We start from the raw sequence: 22242 nt of genomic DNA on the forward strand, positions 1-22242 counted from the left end.
GATTTCTCAACTATCTGTTGTAAACTCAAAATCTCATCCTGACAACCTCTATTTGCCCTGAATCCATCTTGTTCTTCACCAAGCTTTACTTTCACAATTCTTCTCAACTGTTTCTCAAATATACTTGAATATCTCTTACCAGGAACACTTAGTATAGAAATACCTCTGTAATTCTCGCATTCAGTTTTATTCCCCTATTTATATATGGGTACTACGAGATCTCTACTCCAATCATCTGGAATTTTCCCTCTGTCTAGGCCTTTTGAACTATACAATGCAGCCACTGTAAGACTCTTATACCTCTATACTTGAGAATAACTGGTCGAATATCATCTACTCAGGAGCCTCCATAGCTCAGTCGGTATAGACGAAGCTGTTTGGACAGAGACCACATTTAACTAATAAGACTTGAATCCTTTTATCTGGTCTATTTCGACGATAGATCATTTAGCCAGATTCATTCGGAGGTGGGGGTTTCCTCCAGAAAACACGAGTTTTTCGTCCCCCAGAACCGGCAATCCGCTCCCTTGAACACACGCTATAGACACATAGGACACACCTGGAGACATAGGGCTAACCATCTTATCCACGGAACCGTTATGGTTTTGAACAGCTAAGGACAGCTCCGTAACATGACACTTGGCCTAATGCGTAAAAAGGAAGAAGATATCATCTACTCCAGCTGCTTTGTCAGATTTTATACTTTTGATTGTTTTACTTCAAGTATGAATATGTATTCCTGATTGCTTTTGTTAAGTGTTTTTTACTACTGTGCTGTCATCACTGCTTGTTTCATTAAGCAATTTTTGAAAGTAATTACTCCATACATGAAGGATATATTTTTCTCCAGGTTTTCCTGTAACCTTTATCATCTCTAATTTGTTTTACAGCACTCTTTCCTCCATTTCTGAGCATTTTCAATAACCTCCAGTATATTTTGTCAACTTCTTGAAATTTTCTATGTTCTTATCAAAGTCTTCCCTTGACTTTTGTTTAGCGAGTTTTACACAGTGTTTAGCTTTCTTTCATCTGTCTCTGCATTCTCTAAGAGCACAAACTGATTAATTTGTCAGGGACTTTTGACATGCTTTTTTCTTTTCCTTCACTCTCTTTTTAATTTCCTCTGTCCTCCATGTGCTTCTGATTTTTTCTATCCTTGGAGACAACCTCACCGGAAGATTCTGGCTGAATCAATCAATATTTTCTTCATGACTTTTTACTAAATATTCAAGGTTTCGTTCTTTGTTTCATTTTCTCAAACTCTTTCATTTTTTTTCAGTAATGTTTGTGTGTTTTTCTCCAGTTCACATCTGAGAGCTGCTGAACTTTTATTCGCTTTAAAACTTTCTTAGGTGTTTCTCTTTTCTATATGAAGTTCAATTTTATGCTGCTCAAGACTAAATGGTGACCACTTCCAATTTCAAATCTGCCATTCACTCTAGTATCCTGCACCAGGTAGAAAACATCACTATCAAGAATACACAGTGAACAAAACTTTGCTTATTTCTTCTCTTTTTCTCCTTGTTAATTTGTGCACTTTTTTATGTTGGTACGTTGTGTTAGTTCAGTTAGCCAAGTGAAGGGATCAATTTTGGGACATTGATCCTTTCATTAGGCTGCATAATTTGATCCTCAAAAAATTGAAGATGTAACAATAGTGAAAAGAATGCATGATAAACTCATTGCACAAAAATTAGTTAGTGCAAAGGGTGATGTGCTCAATTATTATTGTATCCCTATTTATAGAATGGTGGTGGTGGTGGTGAAGATTTTGGAAAAGTAATGATAATTGTTATAAAAATGGGTTTATAGTGAATGTGTACTTTGCAATGAACAGCATGGGTTTAGTAAGGATACGTAATGTTTCAGAAGCATGCTAACATTTTGTGCTTATGTTACCATCTAGTTAGATAAAGGGAAATGGATAAACCATGAAACTTTTGAATTTGCTAAAGTTTTTGACAACGAATGTTGCATAAATTGGCGATATATGATGGCGGTTGATTGACAGATATTAAATAGTATGATATTGGGCTTGTGACCTGCAAAAATTATGATGACCCCTGGTGTACTATAGGGATCAATTCCTGGTTCATTGATGTTGTCTTTACAATGATGACATTAGTTTGCTAAGGATGTTAAGCTAGGCGGGGTAAACAAATCTAACTGGTATTTAGTACTTGCTGAAAGAATGATGTAAAGCAAAGACTGATATGATCATGTATCGATCTATCACTATTTGAACATGGAACTGTGGACGTTTGAGAATGGTTGTAAGTTCATTTTTAGTAAAGGTAAACTAATATACTTTATTGGCATGAGCTATCCAATATTATATTTCTTTCGTGGGATTATACTAAAATCTATTCAGAGTAGGAATCTTATAGTTGTTTTGGATAAGAAGTTGAAGTTCGGCGATTACATAACAATCATTCTATATACAAATCTTAGATAATCGCAATACTGATATGAAACTTAACATGTAAGGATAAGAAATTCATTTTGCCTGTCTATTAATCCTTGATACGACCTCACTTCGACTACCGTGTGCGCATGTCTGCTTTCAGTTGTGATGGATGATTCAATGGATAGAGGACAGAGAAGAGTGTTAACGTTAATATTGGGATTGGGTCATGCAGATTATGAACACTGACTTAGAATTTATAGACCAGAGGACAAAGAAAGAAAATATGATTAGGACCTACAAACATTTGAAGCTTCATACTGTGGAAGATTCCATCCAAAAGGAATTTTTTTTTAGTTTATGGATTGTGTGTCGAGTGTCTGATCTTCAGAGAGCTGAAGTCTACTGAAAAGCATACAACTGGACTAGATGACGAGGACTGGTGTGGCACATCACCGAGCATCCATTGGCGGGTGTCCATGAAAATTGAATTGGATGCACTGAAGAAAGGAGGGGAAATTATTTTTCTCTCATAGAGTGGTTCGCGATGGAGTGGATTGCATTTGGAGGATGTTGTGAGCGTAAGTGGTTTCATTTAATTCGAGTAAAGGTATGACAGTTGATACGAGTGATATGTAGTCGATTCAAGTTGCGCTTATTAGTAAAAAACAGTTAACACCTTTTAGTTTCTTATATAGAGTGTGCAAGTGTTTTAGTCCTATCTAACATCTAACTTTTTGAAGTGTGAATGGGCAGTTAAACTTCCACCGGCCTCCAAGATATATCTGGTCCAAGACTGTTACTAATATTAAACATTATGAGTGAAATTCCGCTAACAAGCGCTGCTATGTCGTGGTCCATCATACAATATTTTACTGTCTGAAATAGTGTGCGATCTGCGGTCGATTTTTTTAGTTTAAAGGATGAGACACCCGAGTTTTCTGGGAGGAAAAAAATGGCTTGGGAACGACTAGCTTGGGAACTGAGCAAAAAACTGTTCAGAAAACGTTTCCTGTAATCGGGGACTAGAATCGAAATTAAGTCCTTTGGGCGTCTTAGAGCTGTCAATGCAAATGTCACTTCCACTGAACTACGTAGACCCTCTCTTAATAATAATGATTTGATTATCTTTTGAATTGTAAAATAACGTTGCAGAATAAGGTTAGGAATTTTTAATCGAAGGTGAAAAATGAGTTACTGATGTAGAGCACCTAAGGACAATATATCGCAATTCGTGTGAAAACTATTACAGTGGATAACACTTCCACTCATCTTTTTCACTATTACCCCACTAATCTCTTGTGGCTGGCTAAGCAGCCACAAGAGACTAGTGGGGTAAGATAAGCAGCCACTTGGCATCTTCTACTCCCGATTTCGGTAATCACAGAGTAGTTAATCCCATATTTGTAGTTTACTATACAATATTTAATACATGTATTCTCCAAGAACTCGTCTGTTATGCTAAGTTTAAACCAAATTTTCGTGATAAAAACATTAATATCTCCGTATGAAAGTTGCACTTGTAAATTAAATTCCCTCAAACTCTTCCTTTCGTCCTTGTTCGTTTCGAACACAGTTGTTTTTTTAACCAAAGGTCGTCATCACTATGGAAGGTTAAAAATTTTATAAGGAACTGCCTTTTTCATTCTTTTATAAGTAGCATCTTTGTTATTTTTTTAAACAATCATAAGGTATTAACTTTGTTGAATTTATTTTTTTATTTTATTATTTATTTTTTACCTCGTTAGACAAGATGCCAAGAAATTGTATTCTTGATTTTATCCTTTAGAGCGATAAACCAAGAATACAATTTCTCGGCGTCTTAATTTGAAGTTATTATCTTTCTTGTTCTCCAAAGAATTGCCGTTCGTAAGCGAAAGCAAGCAAAATTTCTTACGCCATTTCTACTACTACTTCAATTAACAACATCTTAACGACTAAATTAAATTAGCCAGCCTGGCTAGCCGAGTAATTAGCGTATCTGCTCTCCAGCTAAAAGGCTGCGGGTTCGAATCCCACTGTGGTCATGGATGTTTGTGATTGTCTTTGGAAATACTAATGGTGGTGGTCGGCGATAGATGGCGTTGTTGTAGTTGCGGTCAGTTGGTGGATTGAGTGGCGGAGAAAGAGTCGTAGAGCTGGTGCCCTCCTTCGATGAGTCCTTGGACTACCTGGAGGTGTCTAATAATTATAATAACAATGAGCCCTATTTTCCTCTTCCCATTTTCGTTGTATTTTTGGAATTTGGTTTATTGTCCTTCTGTTGCCTTTCTTAGAATTGTGAAACTTTCCCTTTTGTATTAATATTAATTTCCCCTGTCGGAAGAATAGTGAAACCAAAGTTTGTATATTATGTCAGTGTTGTCTACTTGAAAGCATGTAGCATGGCGGCAGCTGTTTACTGTTTGAGAGGCTTTCGTATTCGAATATTGCTAATCAGCTGTAGTGCACTGTTAATGTTTTATTTTGCTAGTAATAACTCATCCTCGGTATGTGGATTATGGTTGTATTATTATTTTTTTTCGTAGTTTTGTGACATGCATCAATGTTTTATTTGGGAGTACATTATTTATATGCAATTGACATTTTCGTTGATGAAACATAAAGTGATCGTAAAATTGAACGAAGTAAATCGCGTAAATCTGCTGTTTTTGGCGAGAGAGTAAGAATCGCCATATACCATTTTTACAATTTTAATTCGGTGTATCGAAGGCATCACGCCGAACTTCTTGCCTTAATGTTCAATACGATAAGAAATACTTGTATCATTGCCATTCGCTATGAGTAAAATTTCGACTATTATTCTCTATAGGTTTGGCATTCGTTTTTGGAATTTAGCCTTTTGATAACGTGAAATGTCAAGTTCTACGGTCACTACTATCTTCTTCTCTCTTCCATCATCTATGTGGATGATGATGAGGCCGAATGAACTCTTTTCATTTCTGTCTGTCCCTGGAGAGTCCGAACAATTCTGTCCAGTTTAGTGTCGATGGTTGCGATTTGGTTTTTTTTTATTTTGTCTAACCATCCAATTCTGGGCCGTCCTTTGGGTCTTCTATCACATCGATCTTTTTCGGTCACTATTATGATACAAGCCAAAACTCGAAGTGACGTTTCCCCACCTGTTTATATTTGACATTTAGCTACTTTTCCCTTCACCATCAAAGTTGAATATATGGATGAATGCGTATTTCAACTGTTGTGACAACCATCCTCAATAATACTGATGGCATTATTAATTGGATCCTGACTAATCAAATTCTCTCCTCTCACACACACAATCATCCCAGTTGAAATGTAGAACTTATACTTGGTGGGGATATATTGTTAGAGGTGGAGGAAATAAGAGATCTTGGGGTGATAGTAGATAAGGATCTGAAATTTAGGGGATACATTGGCAAAATTGTGAGGACAACACAAAGAATTCTGGGAATGATGCAGAGGACAGACTTGTAGAATTCTGCAAGGAGATTCTCTTGTTCCATTTTATAAGGCTCTCATTAGGCCACACATGGACTACTATACACAGATTTGGTCACCTGGTTTTCAAAAGGATGAAGAGATGTTGGAAAGTGTTCAGAGGTGACTAAGGTAGTCTGAAATGTTGAATATGAGGAAAGGTTGAGAAGATGCAATTTATAGAGTCCAGTGGATGGGAGGAAGAGGGATGATATGATGGAAGCCTACAAGTTAGTAAGGGGTTGTTATAGGATCAGTGTTTGAAGAGGTTTTGCAGAAAATGGTAGAAGATTAGGGGAGAACCAAAGGTCATCCCTGGATGCTGTATAAGGAGGGTATGAGCAGGGGAGTGAGAAGCAGGTTTTTTTTTGCATGCAGAGTTGTGAATGATTGGAATTCCTTGTCTGAGAGGGATGGCAGTGTGCAGAGAATTTGAGTGTGTTTAAGGCATGGTATGATGAGCTGTGTGTATGACAAAAGGATCTCCTATATTAGTCTTTCACTTATTGGGATCTTAGGATAGTAATAATGATAATCATATGCAGTGTTATAGATTCTGAATAAATATTTCCACCAGTCATGCACTTCTAATATATAGTACTTTGCTGAGAAACTAACAACAAAAAATAACATTTAATGTAGGTATTGTGACTCATTATTAAGAGGAGTGATAGATGGGAGTTTAACTAAATCGTACTCACCGGGTGCAAAGTTTAAGGATGTAAGGGAGGGTATTAGAGTGCAAAAACAGAGGGTGAAAGAATTGATAGTTGTGGCGGGTACGAATTAATTGAAAGGAGATAAATTTTTTATAAGAGAGGACTTGAAAGTATTGTTAAAGGTAGCGAAAGAAAAGAGTGACAGAGTTAGGATGGTGAGTCTGTTGCCATGGTATGACAGAGAGGAGTTTAGAAGGAGGGCCATAATCGCAAATGACTTTATGCGCAGGTTATGCAGACGTGTGTGATGTGGAATTCGTGGACGTGTGGAATGAGTTTGATGGGCGAAAGGATTTATACAAGATGAATGGCCTGCATTTGAATGGATTTGGTGTGCAGAGACTGGAAAAAGTGTTGCTGAATGAAGTGAAAATGGATGTGCAGAACCAGGGAAACTAGAACTACTGAGCAGGGGGGGGAGTGGATATGCGGACATCAGTGAGACAGTTGAGTGTAAGAATGTATATAATGTACCCGAGCCAGTACTAAGGACAAGAAATCGGAATGGGATAGTTAGAATAACGCATCAAGATAGGGGTGGGTCAACGGGACCCCTGCATTTCATGTATACTAATGCCAGGAGTATTAGGAACAAGAAGGAACAAATTTTGGCCTTGATTGGCTCTTCCTGGCCACAGGTTATTGGCATTAGTGAAACATGGCTGACAGAAGATGATATAGTTAGTGGGATAGAATGTGTAGGTTATAGTGTGTTTAGGAGGGACAGAGAGAATAAAATGGGGGGGGGGCTGTTATTGATGATAGGTGATGAACTGCAGCCAAGGAGAATTGAAGTTGTATCGCAGGATAGTGAAAAGAGCTCATTTGAGGCTATTTGGTGTGAGATTGAGACTAGCAGAATAAAATATATAGTTGGGTGCTGCTATAGACCAGGATGGAATAGATGGTGGAGATAGTATGCATAAACAAATTGATGAAATGAGTGGAAGGAGGGTGATTATTATGGGGGATTTCAACTATGATAACATTGATTGGAAGGAGGAGAGGACACGTGAGGAAGGAAATAGATTTTATTCAATTATTAAGGGATAACTATCTGAGACAGCATGTAATTGAAAATATTAGGGGTGTGAGAGTGCTTGACCTGGTAATAGCATCTCAGAATTTGACTGTAATGAATATGACCATGTTGCCACCTATTGGTGAGAGTGATCATAAGGTATTGACCAGCATGGCTTTGTGAAGGGTAGATCATGCTTCAGTAACTTGCTCAAGTTTTATAACACAGTGACGGCTGAACTGGATAAGGGTAATGGGTTTACAGTGATACTGCTGGACCTGGCTAAGGCATTTGACAGGATACCACATGGAATTCTAATCTGTAAACTACAACATATGGGAATGGATATAGGGTTGGTGAGATGGATAGGTGGGTGGTTGATGGAGAGATATCAAGGAGTAGTTTATTCAGGAGTAGAGTCTAAAAGACGGCCTGTGACTAGTGGTGGTCCGCAGGGTTCTGTTCTTGGACCACTGCTGTTTAATTTGTTCATTAACGATATAGGGAAGGATCTAAGTGGAACAGTTCATTTGTTCGCTGATGATGCAAAGTTGGGTATGGCAATAGTGAATTCAGAGGATGTCAATATCTTGTAGGACGACTTGGATAGATTGGAGTTCTGGGCTAAGGAGAATGGATGTCAATTTAATGTGACAAAATGTAAGGTTATGCATTTTGGGGTGAAAAGATTAGCAGCAGCATACCACATTGGTGGAACTGTACTCCAGGAGATTGATGAGGCCAGGGACTTGAGAGTGTTGGTGGATAGGGAGATGAAGTTTAGGGAGCACATTGCAAAAGTGGCTAAATCAGCTCATCGACTCACTTGGTTGTTGAAAAATACTTTGACGAGCAGAGACAAGCAAGTTATTGTACCTCTGTACCGAGCCTTGATAAGACCTCATCTCGACTACTGTGCCCAGATTTGGTCACCTGGGTTTCTTCTTGATGGGGAGGAGGTGGAGAGGATGAGTTTCATTATTCCATAGACCTGCTATCATCTTGGTCACTCACCTCTGATGAGTGACCAAGATGATAGCAGCTCTATGGAATGAACCTTATGAGAACAGGTTGAAGATTTGTGGGTTGCAGAAATTAGTTGATAGGCGGAAAAGGGGAGATATGATTGAGACATACAAATTGCTAAAGGGTTTCTATAGGATTAATTCAGAGGATATTTTTAAGATCAGGACTGGTGGTGGGAGAACTAGGGGACACCTATGGAAGCTGGACAAGAGTGTAGTTAGCAGGGGTGTTAGAGCTGGGTTCTGTACTTTTAGAGTGGTAAATGAATGGAATAAACTGCCAGAGTCTGTTGTGGGTGCTATGATGGTGAGTGAGTTCAAGGCAAGATATGATGATACTGTGAGAATGTCGTATAGTTGTGTGGACATGATGTTTATGGCCTCCCTCGATGAGTCTAAGGACTCCCTGGAGTCGCCCGCAATAATAATAATAATAATGTAAATCTCACAAAAATACATAAATCATTTCCCTGCCTCCTTGATCTGATTATTATTATTATCTCAATTCCCCCCCCCCCCATTGAATCAAAGACTCATCTATAAGGTTCTTTTGTTATACACACAGCTCATCGTACGTGCCCTAAACACTCAAATTCTCTCCAGACATCATATTCTCAGGCATGCCATTCCAATCGTTCACGACTCTGCATGCAAAAAACCTGCTTCTCACTCCCCTGCTCACACCCTCCTTATACAGCTTTCAGGGATTACCTCTGATTCTTCCTTGATCTCCCACTGTTTTCTGTAAAACTTTTACAGAAAACTGCTGACTTCTAACTGCAGCTCATACTGAGCTTTTTTCTACCTTTACCGACTGAATCATCTTCCTTGAATGTTTTTTGTATTCCTCATGGAATTGATTATTACCACTCCTGTTAGTTGCCTTCATAATATCTTCTTTCTCTGTTGCATGCTTAATTTCTTCATTCATCCATTTTACACCTACCCCATTTAACCTTCTGACCCTTGGAATACATTTAGACATTGCTTCTATTAGATAGTTCTTGAATATCCCTAACTGCATTGGTCTCTTTCCAGCTAACTCCTCATTCCATGATACACCTGCAAGCTGTCTCCTGAACTCTTCATGATCACCACATTGTAGTTCCACATATACTTTTCTTACAGAGATCCTCACACTGCTAGTAACAACCCAGGTAATAACATCACTTCATGGTTGCTCTCACCAACTGGAGGGTAATTTGACCTTATAATTACATCCTCTGATGAGATGACCATATCCAAGACCCTCAATCCTCATGTGCCCTCTGTTACATACTGCCTGAGTTAGTTGTCCCTCAAGAAACTCATTTTCTTTACTTCCAGTTGCTATCTTATCATCCCAGTCTATATTTCCATAATTAAAATCATCCATAATGATCATCCTTTTCTTATTTGCTTTGCTAATTTGATTATACATTTCATACTACCATCCACATTACCAGTTCTATAACAACGTCCAACTAAGTATTTCATTATATTCATCTCACGAAACACGCCATACCCTTCCACCTCTATTCTTGTTAGACTGTCCTCATCCACCCATTCGCTTATTCCAACAATTTTTGGGTGAACAAACTCAATTAATGCAACCATTTAATTTGCCTTGTTTCTTACACTTCTAGCATTTGTATACAAACACAGCAACTTATTCCTGAATCTATTGCTAGTTCCACTGATACCACTTATTCGATGTGAGTTCTCCATGCTTAACTCAAGCCATTTCTTTTTCTCCTTATTTATCTTCGAACCTTCAAATCCAACTGTTTTCCATTGATCCCAGGTCATCCCTTTCCTTTGTGTACACATGCATTTACATCCTCTTGGAGTATCTACCTTTCTCACGCTGTGTTCCTCTGTCCACCTAAGTCTCCCTGTTTTTCTGTCTGTCTTGCACACCTGTTTCTTGCATACTCTATACTCATGCCACCAGTGGCGCACTCAGGATTTAATCTTGGAGGGGGGCCAAGTTGAGTAGAAGATTTGAGAAGACACACTATGCAACGCGTACGACTTATGACTGAGCATCTAGACACGACACAACATAAATAAAATTAAAAAATTTTAATTAGGAAAAGATTTTTGGAGGAGGTGCTTAAGGGTCAAAGCTGTTTAACTGAGAGGAGACCTCCACATAGCCTTTAAAGGAATGCGGAGAACCGACCAGGGCTTCTGACCTAATGTCCAATCCTCACCTTTTCGTGGTTCACCCTGTTGGGTATCTACTTGGATACTGAACGAACGAGGATGGGCTGGCAATTTGGGATTTAGCCGACCAAATTGTATTCTTATTGGTTAAACCAAAAGAAGAAATGATGGTACAACATGACAAAATTTCATGCCGGCTGGGGCATCGCCCGGATAAACAAGGCCCCCGTTGTTCTCGCCAGGGAACTAGGGCGAACAGCGAAAAGTCAGCTACTGGAACAAATCAGAAAAAACACCCCAACTCAACATCTCCAGAGTTAAAGATCGGTACTATCAACATAAGAAGCCTAAATGGCAAAACAATGGAGCTAGCTGAGGAATTAGATAAGTACCAGATCGACATAATAGGGGTGACTGAAACAAAAAACACAAAAACTGAGATCTTTCTGAGTAATAAATACAAAATGTTATATTCGGGCAGTGACAATCAAGGAAAAGAAGGTGTAGCTATTGTATTCAACACAAAATATGAGGCTCAAAATAGTCAGTCTCAAGTAGAGTAATGTGGGCAAATATGAGAATGGGGAACTGGACAATGAGACTTATTTGTGCCTATGGTCCCACAGAAGGTTCTACTAAGGTAGAAGTGGAGGAATTTTTTTGATGCTTTAGAAAAAGCAACTGACACAATTTAAAAGGAAAAGTTGGTCCTTGTTGGGGATCTAAATAGCAGAGTAGGAAATGATTGTGAGACATACAAAAATATTTTGGGAAAATTTGGAGAAAAGAGCAAAGCTAATAATAATGGCAAATATCTGTTGGATTTCTGCTCAGGACATGGACTGGTTATTACTAACACCATGTTCCAACATAAAAATGTGCACAAATTCACATGTAGAGAAGAGGCTAGGAATAAGAAAAGTCTCATTGACTATGTTATTGTTGATAGTGATGTTTTCTCCCTGGTGCAGGACACCAGAGTGTACAGAGGATTTGAAATTGGAAGTGATCACTATTTAGTCTTGAGCAGTATAAAATTGAATTTTATATTGAAAAGAATAACATGTAAGAAAGTTTTAAAGCGAATAAAAGTTGAGCCGCTCGCAGATGTGAACTGTAAACTAAAATACACAAAGATTATTGAAGAAAAAACGAAAGAGTTTGAGAACAGGAACCAAACTTTAGAGATTCAGTGGCAAGCCTTCCAGAAAGCTCTGATTGATTCAGCTAGAGAGGCATGTGGTGAAGTTGTCTGCAAGGATAGAAAAATTAGAACTCCATGGTGGACACAGGAAGTTAAAGAGGCAGTGAAGGAAAAGAAAAAGCATATCAAAAGTTCCTGGCAAATAAGTCAGCTTGTGCTCTTAGAGAATACAAAGACAAATGCAAGAATGCTAAACACTGTGTAAAACTAGCTAAACAAAAGTCATGGGAGGACTTTGGCAAGAATATAGAAAATAAATATCAAGAAGGTGGCAAAATATTCTGGAGGTTGTTGAAGAAGCTTAGAAATGGAGGAAAGAGTGCTGTAAAAGGAGTTAGAGATGATAAAGGTGACATGAAAACGGAAGAAAAAGATATCCTTGAAGTATGGAGTAATTACTTTGAAAAACTGCTAAATGAAACAAGCAGTGATGACAGCACAGTGGTAAAAAACACTCAACAGGCATACAGTCAAAATACATATCCATAATTGAAGTAGAAAAAGCCATCAAAGGTTTAAAATGTGGAAAGGCAGGAGTAGATGATATTCAACCAGAAATGCTGAAGTATGGTGGTATAAAAAGTCTTACATTGGCTGCACTGCATAGTTCAAAAGGCCTGGACAGAGGGATGAATTCCCGATGATTGGAGTAGAGCTCTCATAGTACCCATATATAAAAAGGGAAATCAAACTGAATGTGAGAATTACAGAGGTATTTCCCTACTAAGTGTTCCTGGCAAGATCTATACAAGTATACTTGAGAAATGATTGAGAAGAATTGTGGAAGATATGCTGGGTGAAGAACAAGCTGAATTCAGGCCAAATAGAGGCTGTCAGGATCAGATCTTCACTTTACGACAAATAGTCAAGAAAGCATGGTAATATAACAAAGATCTGTATTTAAGTTTTGTAGATCTGGAAAAGGCATATGACAGGGTGCCAAGAGAGAAGCTATTCAATATGCTACAGTTATATGGTGTCAATGGGGCATTATATCAAGTAATACTTAGTATTTATTTGAGTTGTAATTCAGCAGTTAGAATTGAAGGAAGTATAGGAAGATGGTTTAATGTTAAATCTGGTGTGAGACAAGGATGTTCATTATCTATATGGATCACATTATGAAGGAAAGTGGTATTAAACATGATATCAAAATTGGAGATGTTAATGTCAGCTCTTTGCTTTATGCGGATGATGTTATACTTCTACATAAATCTGCTACAAGTCTGCAAGATTCTCTGACTAAATTGAATAACTGTTGTAATAGATATGGTATGAAGATCAGCAATAAAAAGACAAAAACAATGAAAATAGGCAGAATCATTGAAAATGTCAACTGTGTTGTGAATGGAGAACCTGTGGAAGAAGTAAAACATTTCAGCTACTTAGGCGTGATTTTTAGTGAAGATGGTAAATTAAATATAGAAATAGACAACAGAATCAGCAAAGCTGGTATGGTGGGAAGTCAATTGAATTAATTCATATTGAATAAGAGAGAAATTAGTCGGAACACTAAATTAGCTGTATACAAGACTGTATTCAAACCAGTTTTAACATATGGATCTGAGAGTGGGGTCAGAAGTAAAACACTTGACCAAAGACTAGAGACTGCAGATATGAGAGTCCTGAGAAAGAATAGAGTCATGAAGAGATGGGATCAATGGCAATATCATATTAAAAACGAGGATAAAGAACTTGACATTGTCAGCATCCAGGAATGCGTTAGCAGAGCTAATCTCTGGTGGTATGGTCACTTAAACAGAATGGGTGAAGAAAGATTAGCAAAAAAGTGTTCTCTGCCAGGTTAGCAGCAAAATGACCCAGAGGAAGACTAAGATATAGGTGGATTGATATGGTACAAAGTGCCTTAGACGATAGAAATATAAGATCTGATAATATTGGAGTCTTGACAAGTAACAGACTGATTTGGAGGAAAATTATAGATAGGAAGTTAGTAATGATGTAATTTTTTTCATGTAGTACTGTCATATCCTGTACACCCATTGAGGGTACATGGCAGGAATTTGATGATGATGATGAAGATTTTTGGAAATTTTTCTAGTGTTTTTTTTTTCCTTTTTTCTTTATTGGGTGCCAGGGACCCTTGCCCCCCCCCCTCTGGGTGCGGCACAGCATGCCACTCACTTCTTCATTCATGGCCATCTCTTCAGTCTCTCCTGTCTTACTCTCCCTTTCTTCACATTGCTTCCCACTTGATCAGATTCATTCTCTGCACTCGCTTCTCTACCTTCCAGCAGCAGTCTCTCCAAGCAACTTACACCAAAACCACTCAAATGCCGTCCATCGCTCCTATACAGTTCACTTTGTCCTTCAATCTCATTCTACACATTAACAAACTGCACTCCTTTCTTCTCACACATTTCTGCTAACATATGATTCATAATCCTTGCACTCTGCCTCATATCTCTACTGTCATACCATTTATAATCCTTGCTTTCTGCCTTATATCTCTCTACTGTCATACCTGGGCAACACACTTACTACCTTTCCTATCACACTGTTTTCTTTAATTGCAGTAAATTTCTGAATTTCCTATTTTCTTTCTAATTGCAGTAAATTTAAAACTGAGGACATTGCTAGCAATGTCCTCAGTTTTAAATACATTATTTTATACTTGGCAATATTGAATTGATATTCATTATCTTTTGCCCATTGAATTTGTTCAGATTAGCATATGATTTGTTCAGATTTTGCATATGACGAAAGTGATGAAATCATAGTTTCCAGGAGCGAAGATAAAGGATGTTAGTGAAGCTGTAAGTTTGCAGAAGAAAGAAGTGACGGAGTTAATTGTTTTGTAGGCACAAAAGTTTTGAAAGGTGAGAAATATGTAATGAAAGAGTTGTTAGAAGAAGCAAAAATGAAGAGTAAGAAAGTGAAGATTGTGAGTCTGCTGCCTTGGTATGATAGAATCGAAATGAAATGGGCCATGATTGTCACTGAGAAGAATGTTCAGGAGGAATGGTATGCAGTTTATAGATGTGTGGAGTGAGTTTGATGGCTATCAGGACCTGTGTGTGCCTGACTGACTGCGCTTTGTGTTTTGGAGTCAGGTGCTTAGAGAAAGTTTTGTTCAGTGAGAGTTTGGAAGTGTAAAACTAGATATATTAGGAGGAAAGCAGTCAAGCATGCATCTTGCCACCTCTGTGTAAATTTGTGTCTGTGTGTGGACGAGTGGGTGTGTGCATGCGTGTGTGCAGGAATGACTCTGAGGGGATTGCCACCTGCAGGACATGATTGCGATGAGCTGGATACAGTTTCACAGGATTTGAATCTGAATTGGCAAGTAATGACATTATTAAAGGTTAACTGTGGACCAAAGTGTTGTTGAAATTCATGTACATGAATGCCCAAAGCATCAGAAATAATAGAAGAGGAGTTTTTGGCATTGGTCAGCTTAGCTTGGCCAATAATTATTGTCATCAGCGAGACCTAGTTGTCACAGAATGTAGTTATATGAATAGAATGTAATGGATATTGTATTTTCAGAGAAGATAGAGGAAAAAGAACAAGAGGAGGAGGGGTACTAATGAAAGCTAAAGAACTTCAAAAGAAAAAATAAGTAAAAGAAGATCATAGATCTGATGGAAATGATTCATTTGAGTCTCTCTGGTGTGAGATAGATTTGTTAGTTGCTGCTATAGACTTGGGGATCCAGAAGAAGATATGCACAAACTGCTTCAGCAGATTAATGAGCAATTATCATGGGAGATTTCAACTATGGTGATATAGATTGTAAGGAGGAAAGGACACATGGCGAAATGAAATTTATACAGTTACTAAGGGATAATTATGTGAAACAGCACATGATGGAGGGAACCAGGGATTCGAAAGTGTTGGATCTGGTAATAGCATCAGAACATCTACCTCTGAAGGGGAATGTGACCATGCAGTCTTGTCCTGGAAGGTTGCTCAACATGTGGAGTTTTCTGTCAAGAAAGAGTTTATGTGGAACTACAAAGCTGGTAATTATGACAAACATAGGAGGCAACTTGAAGCTTCATGGAATTGGTGCATGGGATTGTTTGAGTGAGGCATTATCAGACTGCATACCCAGGGTTTGAAGGAAAAACCAAGTAGGGATTAATTGGATCAGTAGCAATATAAAGCATGAGCTTCAAATAAAAGAAGGCATTCTGGAAAGAATATAAACAAAAAGGTGATCAGCACAATCGTGAGTGATATAAAGCATAAGCAATTGCAACAAGTGTAGTAAGGAAGGATAAATCAGATTACGTGAGAAAATTAGCTAAGCATGGCGAAGTAAATCCTGGATTTACTTTGTAAATCCAAAGTAAGAGAAAGAATGATTATGGAAAAATAACTTTACTCAGTGGTTACGGTAGGAAAATGACATAAGCAGAAGAAATAATTCATTTACTAAGTGATCACTTTGCATCGTTCAGGTGGTGACTTACTGAGATGACAGATTGATATGAGCATTGAGGTAGATGAACTGGAAGTATTCAGTATATTGAAAATATCAGAAAATATAGCAGTGAGCTATGAGCATGAGCAGGTGAGCTGGCAGTGCCTCTGACAAAGTTGTTTAATCTAAATCTCAGCTCTGGCAAGGTTCCATAAGAGTCGAAAGACAGAAGCAGCAACTTACAAGACCAATTAGTATCTCTGGAGTGGTAGTTAAAGAATTGTAAAAATTGGTTAAAAATTAAATTCAGGAATGGGTGAATAGGAATATGATACTCTATAGGGGGCAGAATGGCTATGTAAAATGGAGGTCCTACCTCAGTAATTTATTCACATTCTATAATAAGGTGACAGCAGAATTGGATAATGGAAATCACTACACCATGATACTGCTGGACTTTGCAAAGACATTTGACAGAATACTGCATGGAAAACTATTACATAAGTTGGAGGAAATGAGAATGGATATGAGGCTTGTGGCATAAATGGGGAAGAGGGAATGGCTGATAGACTCAGAGGATGGTGTATGGTGAAGTGGAATCAAGGCAAATGACAGTGACTAGTGGAGTGCCGCAGGGCTCTGTACTAGGATGTATAATGCTATGCATTATGGGAAGAAACGCTATCCAGACTGGTTTTGACCCTGGCATCTTTAATTTACAGTATAACCAATTGAAAAAACTTTGAACTCCAAATGAAAGAACAGTATTCTAATATAGGAAAGGTTTTGGATTTATAAAATGTTAGAACTAGGACCACTACTACTACTCTTTGAAGATTTGAAGGGGGGGGGGGGATGATGATATTTAGTTGTTTGCCATGATGCAAAATTAGTTTATTTATTCATATGGGGATTCTCCCCCCCTTTTCTCCTATCCCTTTGGGGGCGGTAAGAGTTAGCAAAATAGCTCACAGGATTAGTTGGATTCTAAAGAACACATTGAGAAGTAAAGATATTAACGTTATTAATCCTCTTTTTATAAGGCTATGATTTGGCCATATATTGATCACCTGCATTTCTAGGAGACTGGGAGGTGGTGGAAAGGATTCAGCGATGAGTGACCAAGCTAGTGATAGTTCTGTGGAATGTTCCCTATGAAGATAAATTGAGAGTGAACGTGTTGCAGAGTTTAGTTGAAAGGTGGAGAAGAGGAGATATGATAGAAACTTAAAAGTTACTGAAGGGATACTATGAAATTGACATAGAAGAAATTTTTCAATATATGGCAAGTGTGGGCATCACAATTGGAAGTTGTCTGAGAGTGTAGTTAGTAAGGTTGTGCGGACTAGGTTCTTTACTTGGAGAGTGGTAAATGAGCAGAACGGATTGCCAGAGATGGTATTGGTGCACCACTCCATATGTGTAAATTAAAGATGCCAAGAAATTATATTCTTGGTTTAATCCTTTATACAAGTGTAAGTAAACAAATTTTGCACATGAATTAACTTCACAACTGGGCTACTTATATATAGAGGCTAATGACTTCACATCACTTGCCTTAGTATCCCACAATGCAAAGCACATATCCTTATATACATGTATAATGCTATGCATTATGGGAAGAAACGCTATCCAGACTGGCTTTGACCCTGGCATCTTTAATTTACAGTATAACCAAGTGAAAAAACTTTGAACTCCAAATGAAAGAACAGTATTCTAATATAGGAAAGGTTTTGTATTTATAAAATGTTAGACATCGTATAGGAGAGAAATTTGCATCTTCAGTAGAAAACGACTCTAAATTTTTGGAGATGGAAGAGGAGGAGGAGACTGTGAATGATTTGCTTATGACAGAAATGGCTAAAGGTATAATCCTTTCCTTATGAATGGAAATTTAAAGAAGCCTGTGAAATTTTGATTAATCATCCTGATCTTAACAATAATGGTAGCATAAAAATCCCCAAAATTTGGATGGCACACATTCAGCCTACTTAGTTTTCCCTGTAAATCCTGACTTTAGGACTCTAAGCAATTTTTCAGCTTTCATTGGCCACTATCCATACTGGTTTGTTGTAATTTATATGTATACTTATATAAGTATTTTTTTTTTGTGTGAACATGTTACTCTCCAGCTTAATTTAATTTTGTAACATAATAGATAATAATAACAGGACTCTAGCTTTGATGTAATAAGGTCTTTTTTTTTATCACCAGAGATCAGGCCAATAGTTTTAACTGTTGATTAGTAACTTTAGCATACCATGTGGATTGCAGTGCAGCTTGTTTCTTTGTATATATGTGTATACTCCAGATGATAACCTTGATGTGAAAGTCGAAATGTCGGGTTGTAAATGAAGTGTTTTTCAACTGTTTTGATATCCTTTATTTTATCTCTCTAATTTATTTCTATTTTATTTATCTCTCTTATATTACTTCTATATATTATATATCTTATCGTCAATTCCCAAATCTTTAACTTATGTCTCTGTTCCTTTATGCACCTCTATTAACTTTAAACTTATATCCTCCTGTTCCTTATTTCTACCTCCAGTATTCCTATTTTTATTATACCAAGGATCTCTAGATATTTATTTGAATTAGTGACTGTGCCTCAGGAAATCCTTTTATGGCATTAAATATTACTACTTTTGGTAGATATCATTCCTTACTCTTATATACAGTTGTGGCTATCCCTTTATCTAATTCTTGTATTAATTAATTATCTTCCCTGCTCACAATAAGACAAATTTTACACTGCATTTTCAATAATAAAAAAGAAACATCACAATTCTAATCTGCAGAAATAGACTAGTTAAGTTCCTGCATTTTCTCACACAAATCATATCACATATTTAACTACTTTTCTTAACATAAATCATTTATACTGAGCAATGGTACTTATTACTTAAATGTTAACCCTTACTCATCGAACACATAAACAATATCTTTTACACACAATTGCTCTTTTCTTTCTATGCTGGGAATATTCTATAGGCAAGTTTCACCAATTCAGCAAACAGTTACACTATGACTTATTTCAACCTAGAAATTCCTGACACTTAGTTACTTTATAATCTTTAACTGTTAGATTTGCCTATTTAGATCAGCCTCTACTTACAGTCCATTAATAAGTGTTCTCTTAAAAGCTCAAGGAAATTTAACAAATGGGTCAACTCACTTTATAGCTGCTACCCTCTGTGTACTTGGCTTCGAACTGGACTTCCGTTCCGTGTCAGGTTTTTCAATTTCTCTTTATGGCGCCGTTAATTCTACTGATGTTTCTAGGATACTCTGTCCTGCCGCACTTCGGGCGAAGATTATCGGCTTGTGGAATGTTTGCATGCCCATTGGATTAACGGAGCAGTTGATCCTCTGACAACAGCTCCCGACGAAGACTCGTCAATTCGTCATCAACTATCAGTTTTGCCTGGCAGATAGGCTCCTCATCTTTTTTTTTCAGATCACTGGCATGATTTCTCCAGACATCGCATCCTCAATGGCTTACATCTGCCGGACAACCATTGGCGACTTCTCGATAACAACCTCTGGATCACTGACGAAAATTTCTCGAACCGATGCTGTGATCTTTGGTGGAGATATGTGAACCCCGAACATTTTGGCAAAATCCCTTGATCCTTTTCTTTGACTGACCCTCCCTTTGTTTTTCTCCTACACTCCCTAAATCCTATTCGTCAAACGGTGTGTATTCTACATTGGAAGCTCAAGCACAAAGTTTGACGTCTTTACAAAAATCTAAACATATACTGCTTTACTATTGGCAAGGTATTGCCTTAATACTACACCTTCTAGAATATTCCCTTATTTGGCATAGAGCAATATACAAATTCCCATTGGGATTATTTACATATAACATACATCTATTTACAAGTCACAATTCGTACCGGGCTTGGTAAACTTTATGTAAAAATATTTAGACTTCTTATAGCTACATAAATATTTTTACAGGGTATTTTTTTTTTTTTATATTAAATTAAAGTTTTACTCTAATGTTTCCATAATTTTTGTGATGTATTCTAAAGGTATAAGTCAGTAAGAATAGAGATTTGATCCTGTGTGAAGACCTAGGTAGTAGTGAGGATGGTGAAATGTGATCTGTCTGTTCTGAAATAGCACGACTGGTTTTGATAGCATTAAAGCTCCCAAAGTTGTTGACTTTTTCCCACTGAAATGTGAAGTGGCATTGATTGTGGAGAATGTATCTTGGAATATTTGAGCACTGCAAGATTTGTCAAATGAAAAATACAAATGGTGTACTGTCATCAGCAAAACAGTGGATAGGATTTATACTTAGTAAGTTAACATTACACAGTGAATGACTAAAGTAACAGTTGGCAGTCCATTGGCAAAGAGTGGGTAGCAGACCATATGATGGTAATTTGGCAAGTAGATTCTGGTGCCAGACCTCATTAAATGACCTGGTATTGTCAAGTGTGACCACAAAAGTTTCTCTAAACTTTTCCACTTTTCCATGGCTACTGAAGGTGAGTAATGTTGACAAGGAGATTTCTGTAGTTTAAGTGTGACAAAGTCAGTATTGTTAATCACAGATTAGTTTTGTTCCTCCAAGTGGTTACTGACGATTTGCTCTATTATTTTTTAAGTGAGGTGAAGGCAGTGAGTTGATAGCATCATAACTGCCTTTTGAATTTAGGTTTCGCCATGCTGCAGGGATGAAGTTGGATGAACGTGAAAAAATGTAGGATAAGTGTTACTTCTGGAACACAAATTCTAAGAACATTTAGAGAGGCAAGAAAAATACTACCAGATCACAGAATTGTTGATATTGAAGCTATTCAGCTATTCTTTTTTTTCACAAGACTAGGCAAGTAACACAGCATTCTGCTCTACGGAAAGTGGGAAGCGCTTTCTTTGCCTTGGTTAATACAGCATTGGAGAGGAGAAGAATGATGCCAGCTTTTTTTTGTGTGTGTGTGTGTGTGTGCACGCATTCATGTGATGGCATGACTATATCGACTGTGAGAGAGGTGGCTTTTGATAAAGGTCAGAAGCTTAACAGCTTTATTTATTTATTTTTTTGGCAAGTTTTCTGCACACTTGTTCCTTACCTTTCTGATTTGGATTTGTTGATGATACTCATCTTTGTAATATACAATATAGGATGAATGTGAAGTTGAAGTTTGCCACTTGTGAAATGTAATTTTTTTCTTTGACTGCTTTGCATACGTGATGAAAAACTAAAGCTTAGTGGTTATTACTTTAAAGTCTCCGTGGAGTCCGAAGACTCACAGCAGGGGGTTGAACACTCACAAACCACAATAACTATTATACTGTAAAATTTGATGCAGCTGGAGTTCCTTAATTTAGCATCGATTTTTACAGAGGACGTTCATATTGTAAATAACTCTAGAATACTCATTGCTGAAAATTTTGTAAACCCATGTGGATATCTGGAAAATGCAACAACTCAAAAATGCTTGTAAATTGTAAGTTAAAATAGTTATTAAGATTGTGCACTTTATTTAATTATCATAGTGAAATTGTAGAGATGACCTATTTTTGAAGTATTTATGCCCCAAGCAAAGGGAATTATGGAGGATTATGTATGTGAAAGTGAACAATGGATTTGTTCACTTTGTCAACTCTAAAACAAGGACCTGATGAAAATAGTATATAGGGGGGGCCTTGGAAGGAAGACTCTCTCTCTCTTGCTCTCGCATTCTTTTGGGACAGTTCGCAGACCCGACTAGAATTCCTTGTAATGCACCCGTGGTTACAGGGAGTGATAGAGGAGCAGCAGGAATTTCCGCGATGAATTGCAGTTAGGAGTTTGCTCAGTAATTGGACGTAGGGCGCCTTTGACTCGATCCAGTACCGTCGGCAAATGGGAATC

General features: G+C 37.5%; 1 protein-coding gene across 3 annotated transcripts in view; it reads left to right on the forward strand.

Annotated features, from left to right (window-relative positions):
- Nucleotides 1–4782: 4782 nt before the first annotated feature.
- Nucleotides 4783–22242, forward strand: part of FucTB (alpha-(1,3)-fucosyltransferase 10) — a 167922-nt gene continuing 150462 nt past the window's right edge. For all 3 annotated transcript variants that reach the window (XM_090393841.1, XM_090393824.1, XM_090393832.1), the window contains exon 1: nt 4783–4893. In XM_090393841.1, the coding sequence (XP_090249967.1) occupies nt 4789–4893 (105 nt within the window). In that variant the 5' untranslated portion in view covers nt 4783–4788. The remainder of the gene's footprint in view (nt 4894–22242) is intronic.

This window comes from Typopeltis vanoorti, chromosome 1, assembly GCF_054136105.1.
Source record: "Typopeltis vanoorti isolate ZY-2024b chromosome 1, IOZ_Tvanoo_1.0, whole genome shotgun sequence".
In the NCBI taxonomy this organism is placed as follows: domain Eukaryota; kingdom Metazoa; phylum Arthropoda; class Arachnida; order Uropygi; family Thelyphonidae; genus Typopeltis; species Typopeltis vanoorti.